The sequence below is a fragment of the Crocuta crocuta genome, unplaced genomic scaffold (assembly GCF_008692635.1).
Source record: "Crocuta crocuta isolate KB4526 unplaced genomic scaffold, BGI_CrCroc_1.0 scaffold698, whole genome shotgun sequence".
NCBI classification, from domain to species: domain Eukaryota; kingdom Metazoa; phylum Chordata; class Mammalia; order Carnivora; family Hyaenidae; genus Crocuta; species Crocuta crocuta.
In genome coordinates, this window is record NW_027530855.1 from 179,246 (window position 1) to 191,396 (window position 12,151).

Sequence of the window (12,151 nt, forward strand, 5' to 3'; positions counted from 1 at the left end):
GGACCCCAAAACTTCAACAATATATAAAGTGGGATCATGTAATTGCAAGGTTATCCAACAAATTTACAAGACAGCCTAAAGGAAAAAGTCAATGACATCAACAAATAAAATTTTTAAAAGGTACTCTGTTTCAATCATGATATTGAGAGTTAACATTAGAAGAGCAAGATTAAGAAGACATATTTGGTTTTCATTTCTTGAAAAAGAAGCCTATTTACCTTTTAACTGTAAATACTGGCTTCTAGATTATAGAAATCTAACTTCGTTTTTGTGAAGATAAGCACTTTGTTAATTTATTAACTGAATATGTAAAGATATTAGATACTTGCCCTGTTTCTCAGGCAAACTAGAAGCTTCTCTGGTACGCATTTCACAATCTGGAGGCTGGTAGCCTTCAAAACAATGGCATGTTTTATTGGAAGTGCATACCTAGGATTATTTTAAAAAACTCAAATGATCATTTAAAACTATTTCCTCATAAAAAGTAAAATTATCAAATAGATCGTCAAGCTTACTTTTGTATTTTCATCTAGTATAATTTTATTTATTTACAGAGATAATAGTACAAATAAAATAGTTTGGTTTCTATGCACGCACGCACACACACACACACACACACTCACAAAGTGTTTTTTTTTAAAGCTATAGAGGCTCAGAGTATTTGCATTAAGAAAATTTTACATATCTCAAATATTCACCTGAAAATTTAGTTTCAATTTCAGAAACAGATCCTCAAATTCTAATGAAAATACATTTCCAGTGGTGTCCTGGAGCCAGCTAGTATTGCTCCATTGCTGATTGAGCACATTTCTTCCTGTCTCCAAGTTCAGTGACATGAAGTAGCCTAAAGTATTTGCAGTTACAAACGAGCACCCTTCCTAACTGCCTTACTCCAGGATTGGGTTGTGTTTTGTTTGTTTTGTTTGTTTGATTTTTAATCCAAGAGATTTTGTATTTCAAGAGGCCATCAGATACCTATGTTAGGAACTGATGGTTTCTTGAATGAATGAATGAATGAATGAATGAATGAATGAATAAAATAATGGTAAACACCTTTATGGTACTTACTATGTGTGCATCTCTATTCTGAACACTCTCTATAGATTTACTCATTAGATTCTCACAACAGCCCTATTAGGTTGAGACTATTATTATTACCACTTTATAGATGAAGACACTGAGGCATAGATATTTAACTTGTCAAAGTCAAATGTCTAGTAAGTGATGGAACAAGGATTTACATCTATAAGATTTGGTTTCAGAGACCTTGACCTTGCCCATTTGCTATTACCTCTCAAAATAATATAAAACATCGCTCAGTTTCTAAGATCTCAGTTTAATAACCTGGATCTAATTCCATGTTTTAAATGTATAGGGGGGAAAAGTGTTATGTTCAGGGTATGCATTACCCTAGCCTTTCTCACACCAACTTTAAGCTGTGTGTGTGTGTGTGTGCACGCTCACGTGTGTGTATGTGTGTATTTTTATGCTGAAATACTTCACAGAAGTGATGTTGTCCTTCTCAGGAAATACATGTTGTCAGTTTGCCTAATATTGTATTGTTACTTTTGTATTACTTGGTTAATCTGCTGTCTCCCAGGTTTTTCCACATGCTCCCATTTGTAATTAATAAGTAATTTGTGAGGAGATAGTTGTAAGATTATGTAAGTATCTGGTTCCTCATAAAACTTTCACCCACTAGTTTGAGCACCCATTCATAATTATTTCACTCCATTATTTCTTCTATATTGATTACACTATAAGGAAGAATTTTCTCTTATCCCCATTTATTCAGTTATTGCTATCAGTAATATGTTACTGATATAGTCAGATGATCAATAACAAGGATACCAAGACAACTCAATGGGAAGTCTTATCAGCAAATGAGGTTGGAAGAACTGGTTACCCAATTCAAAAGAATGAAATTACACCTTTACGTACAAAAATTAACTCAAAATTGTTTGAAGACCTAACTGTAAGTCCTAAGACTATAAAACTCCTAGAAGCAAACATAGGGAAAAAGCTTCTTGACATTGGACTTCACAATCATTTCTTGGACTAAAAGCACAAGCAACAAAAATAAAAATAGATAAATGGGTCTACAACAAACTTAAAAACTTTTGTGCATCAAAGGACACAATCAACAATGAAAAGGTAATCTACAGAATAGGAGAAAAGACTTGTAAATCATATATCTGATAAGAAACTAACATTAGGAATATGCAAAGAACTTATACAATTCAACAATAATTTTAAAAATTGGATCATTTATTTAAAATGAGAAAAGGACTTGAACAGAAATTTCTCAAAATATACAAATGGCCAATAAGAATACAAACAGATGCTCAACATCACTAGTCGTAAAAGAAATGAAAATGAAAATCACAATGATACCACACTGCACCCATTAGGATTACAAAAAAAAAATCACAACCCTTGAACATTGTTGATAGGATTGTAAAACTTGCAAATGGAAAACAGTATTGGAAGTTGTTTAAAAAAAAAAACAAACCCAGAATGACAATATGATCCAGCAGTCCCATTTCTGAGTACATATCTAAAAGAACTAAAAGCAGAGTCTCAAAGTGAAATTTGCACACCTATGATCACAGAAGTATTATTCACAAGAGCCAAGAGGTGTAAACAACCCAATGTCTGTCAACAGATTACTGCATTAACAAAATGTGGTAAATACATACAAGAGAACACTATTCTATCTTAAAAAAGAAGGCAATCCCATCACCTGCTACAACATGGATGAACATTGGGGACATTATGATTAAAATGAGCCATCAGTGAAAGACAAATTCTGTATTACTCCACTTATACGAGGTATCTAAAGTAATCAAATTCATCAAAACAGAAACTAGAATGGGGGGTTGCAGGGCTATTGGAATAAGAGGGGAAAAAGTTATCATTTAATTGTTTCCAATATTGTGATTTATAAGAATATGTATTTAGTCATTCAGATGATCAAAACATATTTCTCTCATGTATTTGGTCTTCACTCACCATCTCTAGCTTACAGCTCCCAAAACCCTTGGAATTTCCTTCATTGAGAGAGATAAAAGTGTCTTTTGTTATGTGAATTAAGTAAGTTTTGAAGATGTCTAAGAATGGGAGCTGGTTGCCAGTGGAATCTATGTGATTCCATAAGCCTGTGCCAAACTTCAGGGAGGGAAGAGAGCTAGACGTTGAATCAAATGCAGTGGTCAGTGATTTAGTCAATTGTGCCTATGTAATGAATCCTCTGTTTAAAAAAAAAAAAAAAAGGATGGGATTCAGAGAACTTCTAGGTTGATAAACATGTAGAGATTTCAGGACAGCATGCATCCAGAAAGTGGCATGGAAGTTCTGCACCCTTTCCCTATATCTTGCCCGACTCATCTCCTCTACCTGGCTATACCTGAATTATATCCTTTTATAATAATAATAAAAAAAAGTAATCTAGTAATCAGGATGCTTCTCCAAGTTCTGTGAGCCACTTTAGCAAATTAAGTGAGGGAATCTTGGGAACCTCTGATTTATAGCCAGTCAGCCTTCCCAAGGCTTCCCAAGGCTTGGCTATCTGCCAAGATAGCAGAGCAGCATGGAACTTTTTTTTTGCCTCTCTCATCCTTGAAGTGCAGCTAGACAGATCAACGCCAAACCATCTTGCACACCTAGAAAACTGATTTGAGGATTAACACAATAGTCAGCACAACTTGAACCACAGAACTCAGTAGGTATCTGACATGGAGAGGTGAACTGGGGGAGAAAGAAGCCACAGAGAGTAAGGAGCAATGTTTGCTTGTGGAGAGAAGGCAGAGACAGACCGGAGTGTACAGGAAAAGCACTACAAAAGTAGCTGGAGAGAAAGAGAAAGAGTGGNCCTGACATGGAGAGGTGAACTGGGGAAAGAAGCCACAGAGAGTAAGGAGCAATGTTTGCTTGTGGAGAGAAGGCAGAGACAGACCGGAGTGTACAGGAAAAGCACTACAAAAGTAGCTGGAGAGAAAGAGAAAGAGTGGACTGAACAATAAAGGGAGACAGGAGAAAGGAGAGGGCTTAAATTCCATTAAGACACTATAGACAGGGGAGCTCAAGGTCTGAAACTCCACAGGTTGATACCTGGTGGAGCTCTGGTGGGAAGGACGAATTCCTGGGAGAAAACAGCAAGGTCTGAGGAGTCCTTAGGCCACATGGGGAGAGGTCCCCTGCTGAAAGGATATCTGGTAGCGGCTGTGTGGCATCCCCAGAGGCAAGGTTCCCAGCGGATCCTTGAAAACAGCCACATTCGCTGGTTTCAGAACAAAGATGTAAATGATAAAGCCTGGCATCAGATGGGTGCTGTGATTCACCATAACCCCTGAAACGCAGCTGCTACACAATTGCACAAACTTTATCTGGGGTGGGCCAGAACCCAGCCACAGTCTCTGGACATCTGCAGCAGCATGGTTGTGCAAATGTTCCAGGGGATGGGCCAGCACCTGGCCATTGCTCACCAAGACTCTCCCTGAGAGGTTCTGAGCAGGTTAAAGCCGCAGGACCCTCAGAACTAAGGAGTTTGAAAATACAGCGACATCAAATAAAACTGAGGAGGGAGGAACAGGCTGACTGCTTGGTTATGGACAGCGTAGAGGCAGGGGGATGGAAGCCAGCAACAAAGGAGAGTGCTCAGTGGCCAGTGGGGAGAGCACAGAGTTCTGATATTAGAGGCTGGGTAGCTGGGTGATGCCATTTTCATCCCTCCCATGCATGTACATACATGCCTACATGCGCCACAATGATTGGTCCCAGTAAACTAAGCAGTGCCATCTAGTGGAGAATGGAGCCACTACACCAAACCCCACCAAACTGGGCCAACCGTTCTCTAGAAGAACACCACAAATCTCTCTACCTGTTAGCTCATGGATTATAACGTGTTTCATAGTTTGACTTCTAGGGAAAATCTGATGTAATTTCAACTGTATTTCATTCTGTTCACTGGTCCATATATTCAATTTTTTTTCTTTTTGTTTTCTTATGTTTGAATACAGAAATATAAAACATTTATTTTTACTTTCCATTTTTATAAAAAGATTTTATTTCTTCTACTATATTTTTTACTTTTTTGAAAATTTCATATCCTATTTACTCATCATTTCACTTTATTCTGTTTTATTGTATCCATTTTTTAAATTTTCAAATGTTTTCCTTTTCTTTTCCTTTCTTTCACTTTTTTCTCTATTCTATCAAGCTTGTCTTTCAACAACTAGACCAAAACACACCTAGGAGCTGGCATGCTCCACTTGAATTTTTGTGTGTTGTTTTTTATATTTTAAAATTTATTTATTTTTTATTTTCTTCTTTTTCTTCCTTCAAAATGATGAAATGAAGGAATCCACCCCAAAAGAACGGGAAGAAACAAAACTCAGTGAATTAATCAACACAGATACATGCAAGATGTCTGAACCAGAATTTAGAATCATGATAATAAGAATACTAGCTGGGGTTGAAAATAGATTAGAATCCTTTTCTGCGGAGATAAACGAAATAAAAGCTAGTCAGGATGAAATGAGAAATGCTATAACTGAGCTGCAATCTTGCATGGATGCCATGGCGGCAAGGATGGATGAAGCAGAGCAAGGATTAGCAACATAGAGGACAAACTTACAGAGAATTATGAAGCAGAAAAAAAGAGGGAGACTAAGACAAAAGAGCACAATATAAGAATTAGAGAACTCAATAACTCATTAAAAAGGAATAATATCAGAATCATAGGAGTCCCAGAAGATGAAGAGAGAGAAAAAGGGGTAGAAGGTTTATGTGAGCAAATCATAGCAGAAAACTTTCCTAACCTGGGGAAAGGTATAGACATTAAAGTCCAGGAAGCACAGAGAACTCCCATTCAATTCAACAGAAACCAACCATCAACAAGACATATCATGGTCAAATTTACAAAATACTCAGGCAAGGAGGGGCGCCTGGGTGGCTTAGTCGGTTAAGCGTCCGACTTTCGCTTAGGTCATGATCTCGCGGTTCGTGGGTTCGAGCCCCGCGTCGGGCTCTGTGCTGACTGCCAGCTCGGAGCCTGGAGCCTGTTTCAGTCTGTGACTCCCTCTCTCTCTGACCCTCCCCTGCTCATGCTGTCTCTCTCTCTCTCCTAGAAATAAATAAAAACATTTAAAAAAAAAAAAAACTCAGGCAAGGAAAGAATCAGGAAAACAGCAAGGAAATAAGAAGTCCTTAACCTAGAAGGGAAGACAGATCAAGTTCACAGTGGACCTGTCCATAGAGACTTGGCAAGCCACAAAGGAGTCACAGAATGTATTCAATGTGCAGCATCAGAAAAATACGCAGACAAAAATTCTTTATCCAGCAAGGCTGACATTTAAAATAGGAGAGATAAAAAGTTTCCCAGACAAACAAAAATTAAAGGAGTTCATTACCACTAAACCAGCCCTGAATGACATTTTAAGGGGGACTCTTTGAGAGGAGAAAAGACCAAAAAAAAAAAAAAAAAAAAGACCCAAAGCAACAAAGACTAGAAAGAACCAAAGAGCACCACCAGAAACTCCAACTCCACAGGCAACATAATGCAATAAATTCATATCTTTCAGTACTCACTGTAAATGTCAATGGACCAAAGGCTCCAATCAAAAGACAGAGGGTAACAGAATGGATAACAAAACATGATACATCTATATACTGTTTACAAGAGGCCCATTTTAGACCTAAAGATCCCTTCAGATTGAAAGTAAAGAGATGGAGAACCATCTATTGTGCTGTCAGCAAAAGAAAGCTGGAGTAGCCATATTTCTATCAAACAATCTAGATTTTAAAATAAAGACTGTAACACAAGATGAAGAAGGGCATTATATCATAATTAAGGGGTCTATCCACGAAGACGATCTAACAATTGTAAACATTTACGCTCCAATAACGACAGCACCCAAATACATAAATTGATTAATCACAAACAAAAATAAACTCATTTATAATAATACCATAATAGTAGTGCACTTCAACACCCCACTTACAGCAATGGACAGATAATCTACACAGAAAATCAACAAGGAAACAATGGCTTTGAATGACACACCAGACTGGATGGACTTACAGATGTATTCAGAACATTTCATCCTAAAGCAGCGGAATACACATACTCCTCCAGTGCACATGGAACATTTTCCAGAATAGATCATTACTGGAACACAAATCAGCCCTCAACAAGTACAAAAAGATCAAGATCATACTGTATGTATTTTCAGACCACAATATACAAAACTCAAAATCAACCACAAGAAAAAAGTTGGAAAAATAACAAAATACTTGGAGACTAAAGAAAAATCTACTAAAGAATGAATGGGCTAACCAAGAAGTTAAAGAGAAAATTGAAAGGTACATGGCAGCCAATGAAAATGATAACACCACATCCCAAAACTTCTGGGATGCAGCAAAGGCAGTCATAAGAGGGAAGTATATAGCAATGTAGGCCTTCCTAAAGAAGGAAGAAAGGTCTCAGACACACAACCTAACCTTACACCTTAAGAAGCTGAAAAAAGAACAGCAAATAAAACCCCAAACTAGCAGAAGACAGAAAATAATAAAGATTAGGGCAGAAATCAATGCTATAAAAACCAAAAGAAAAGAAAGGAAAAGAAAAGAAAAGAGAAAAGAAAGGAAAAGAAGCAGAGCAGATCAATGAAACCAGGATCTGGTTCTTTGAAAGAATTAACAAAATTGATAAACCTCTTGCCAGTTTGATCAAAAAGAAAAAGGAAATGTATCCAAATAAATAAAATCAAGAATGAGAAGAGAGATCAAAACCAACACAGCAGAAATACAAACAATAATAAGAGAATATTATGAGCAAGTATTTGCCAAAAAAATGGTCAAACTGGAAGAAATGGACAAATCCCTGGAAACTTACAAACTACCAAAACTGAAACAGGAAGAAATAGAAAATTTGAACAGATCCATAACCAGTAAAGAAATCAAATAAGCAATCAAAAATCTCCAAAAAACAAGAGTCCTGGGTCAGATGGCTTTCCAGCAGAATTCTACTAAACACTTAAGGAAGGGTTAACACCTATTCTTTTGAAGCTGTTCCATAAAAATAGAAATGGAAGGAAAACTTCCAAACCCTTTCTATGAAGCCAGCATTACTTTGATTCCAAAACCAGAAAAGACCCCACTAAAAAGGAGAACTATAGACCAATTTCCTTGATGAACATGGATACAAAAATCCTCAACAGGAGACTAGCCAACCAGATCCCACAATACATTAAAAATATTATTCACCACGACCAAGTAGGATTTATACCAGGGAGACAGAGCTGGTTCAGTTTCTGAAAAACAATCAATGTGATACATCACATCAATAAAACATGATCCCCTCAATCGAAGCAGAGAATACATTTGACAAAATACAGCATCATTTCTTGATTTTAAAAAACCCTCAAGAAAGTTGGGATAGAAGGATCATTCCTGAAGATCATAAAAGCCATATATGAAAGACCCACCACTAATATAATACTCAATGGGGAAAAACTGAGAGCTTTTTCCTGAAGGTCAGGAACAAGACAGGGACGTCCACTCCTGCCACTGTTATTCAACATAGTATTGGAAGTCTTAGCCTCAGCAATCAGCCAACACAAAGGAATAAAGGGCATCCAAATCAGCAAGGAGGAAGTCAAACTTTCACTCTTTGCAGATGACATGATACTCTATATGGAAAATGCAAAGGATTCCACCAAAAATTTGCTAGAACTGATCCAGGAATTCAGCAGTCGCAGAATATAAAATCAATGCACAGAAATCAGTTGCATTCCTATACACCAATAATGAAGCAACAGAAAGAGAAGTCAAAGAATCGATCCTATTTACAACTGCACCAAAACTCATAAAATACCTAGGAGTAAACCTAACCAGAGATGGAAAATCTATACACTGGAAACTATACAAAGTTTATGAAAGAAATTTAAGAAGACACACCAAAAAAATGGAAAATGATTCATGTTCCTGGATTGGAAGAACAAATATTGTTATACTTTTGAAACTACCCAAAGCAATTTACATATTCAATGCAATCCCTACTGAAATAACACCAGCATTCTTTACAGAGCTAGAACAAAAATCCTAACATTTATATAGAACCAGGAAAGACCACAAATAGCCAAAGCAGTTTTGAAAAAGAAAACCAAACCTAGAGGCATCACAATCCTGGACCTCAAGATGTATTAAAAAGTTGTAATCATCAAGACATTATGGTATTGGCACAAAAACAGACACTCAATGTAACAGAATAGAGAACCCAGAAATGGACCCCCAAACAGAAGGCCAACTGATTTCTGACAAAGCAGTAAGAAGATACAATGGAGTAAAGACTGTGTCTTCAACAAATGGTGCTAGGAAAACTGGACAGCAACATGCAGAAAAATGAGCCTGGACCACTTTCCTACACCATAACAAAAATAAATTCAAAATGGATGAAAGATCAAAATGTAAGACAGGAAGCCATCAAACTCTTAGAGGAGAAAACAGACAACAATCTCTTTGACATTGGCCACAGCAACTTCTTACTTGAAATGTCCCTAGAGCAAGGGAAACAAAAGCAAAGTCAACTACTGAGACCTTGTCAAGATAAAAAGCTTCTGCACAGTGAAGGAAACAATAAGCAAAACTAAAAGGCAATTGATGGAATGGGAGAAGATACTTGCAAATGACATATTGGATAAAGGGTTAGTATCTAAAATTTATAAAGAACTTATCAAATGCAACACCCCAAAAACAAATAATCCAATGAAGAAATGGCCTGCAGACATGAACAGAAACCTCTCCAAAGAAGATATCCAGATGGCCAATAGACACATGAAATGATACTCAATATCAATCAACATCAGGGAAATACAAATCAAAGCCACAATGAGATACCACCTTGCACCTGTCAGAATGGCTAACATTAACAACCTAGGCAACAACAGATGTTGGTGAGGATGTGAAGAAAGACAAACCCTTCTGCACTGCTGGTGGGAATGCAAACTGGTGCAGCCACTCTGGAAAACAGTATAGAAGTTCCTCAAAAAATCAAAAATAACTATGACCCAGCAATTGCACTAGTAGGTATTTATCCAAGGAATACAGATGTGCTTTTTTGAAGGGGCATATGCACCCCAATGTTTATAGCAGCACTACAGACAATAGTCAAAGTATGGAAAGAGCCTAAATGTCCACTGATGAATGAATGGATAAAGAAGTGGTGTGTGTATACCATATGACTTCACTCATATGAGGACTTTAAGATACAAAACAGATGAATATAAGGGAAGGGAATCTAAAATAATATAAAAGCAGGGGTTGGGACAAAACATAAGAGACTCTTAAATATAGAGGACAAACAGAGGGTTGCTGGAGACGATGTGGGAGAGGGGATGGGCTCAATGTTTTAAGGGGCATTAAGGAATCTACTCCTGAAATCATTGTTACACTATATGCTAACTAACTTGGATGTAAATTAAAAAATCAATTATTTAAAAATAGATGTAATTTGGGGAAACAAATTTTGTGCTTACTTACTCCATGTCCTCTGCACTTTTCTGAACAGAGAGATGATTCAGACTTAATTATTCTTGATTCCACACATTGACCATTTACACAGATCTAAGAAAAAGAAAAAATACAAAAACATTTTTCCATGTTACAAGAGTCCAGCTGTCTTAACATTAAAAATAGTAATTTTATACCATAAGACTATAACTGCTCAATGTAATAGATTTCCATCTAAGTACTGCTTTTGTTGATGTAACCTGCAAATTTTTAGTTTCATTTAGTTCAAAATATTTGTCAATTTCTTTTAAAATTTCTCCTTTAGCATATATGACATTTAAAAATATGTTGTTTAATCTCCAAGTATTTTGGGATATTTCAGATGAATCTAATGTAAATTAGGGACTGGATGATAATGATGTGTCAATGTAGGCTCATCAATTGTAACAAATGTACCACTTTGAGGAGGGGTGTTGATAATGGATGCGGTTAATAATCTTGTTTATGTGACAGCAAGAGAGTATATGGGAACTCCTTACCTTCCTTTCAGTTTTTCTGTGAGCCTAAAACTGTTCTCATTTTAGGGGAAACTACGTGGCTAAGGGCATGATCTAGTGATTTGTGAGTTTGAGCCCCTTATCAGGCTTCCTGCTGCCGGTGTGCGGAGCCCTCCCCAGAGGCGGGCTCAGATGTGTCTCCCTCTCTCTCTGCCCCTCCCCAAATCACATTCTTTCTCTCCTCTCTCTCAAAATTTAACATTTATTTTTAAAAATTAGTTAAAAAATAACTCAGTGTAGGAAAGTGGGAGATACAAATAAGACCAATGGAAAAAATTATATTCACATAACCACTTTTATTATAATACCCTGAAATCTAACAAAACTATTCCTAAGAGCACAGTTAAAAGAATATGCTATATTTGTTGTATGTATCAAAAGTTTGCTTTGAAAGAAAATCAATTCAATATAATCAGGACATATATTCAGTTTTCCTCAAATATGAGCTATTATTAGAATCCCCTAATAAGGATAATAGGACTTTTTGTTAAAATATGCTATACATATCTAACATTCTATTATGGAATGTTGAGACATCCAGATATAATCCTTCCAAGTTTAAAGTGTACTAATCAGAGGATTAAGGATTTAATACCAACTCCAGTATTTACAGCAATATCAACTTCTCTAAGCTGCAGTTTTCTTACCTGAGTACAAATCATACTTTTTCTAAAGCATTTGAGATTTGTTTTGAAGTTAAAATGAGATATAGTATGTGAAAATGATTTCCTTTTAAACATTAAAGCACAGTACAGCTCTTCAAAAAAAATAGTTTTAAGGGGTATCTGGGTGGCTCACTCAGTTGAGTGTTTGACTTAAAAGAAATGGCCTCACAAAACTGTTCTAAATCCAAACAAACAACCCTTTGAAAACTTCACTGTGTTGAGTTTTCTCATTAGTTCTTGGCCTTGACGGTGTGTCTAAAACTCCCTTTTGAGTGTAGTATCTATTGCATGCCTGACCCAGTTGAAACTGAGATGAAGAGTCCCGTTATATTAGGATGCTACTGACAAAAAAAAGTTGGCAAGAAGGTTTCATCATGTGTGATTTTTAATATCATTAAAAACTATCTGGTAAAATGTATT

The 12,151-nt window shown here is 36.5% G+C and overlaps 1 protein-coding gene across 1 annotated transcript in view; it reads right to left on the reverse strand.

Moving 5' to 3' along the window:
- LOC144235935 (disintegrin and metalloproteinase domain-containing protein 32-like) overlaps nucleotides 1-12,151 on the reverse strand; it is a 149,509-nt gene that overhangs the window by 19,167 nt on the left and 118,191 nt on the right. The window contains exons 18-19 of the mRNA XM_077769550.1: nucleotides 10,540-10,623; nucleotides 330-429 (exon numbers count right to left, since the gene is read on the reverse strand). Coding sequence (XP_077625676.1) covers nucleotides 330-429; nucleotides 10,540-10,623 — 184 coding nt within the window. The remainder of the gene's footprint in view (nucleotides 1-329; nucleotides 430-10,539; nucleotides 10,624-12,151) is intronic.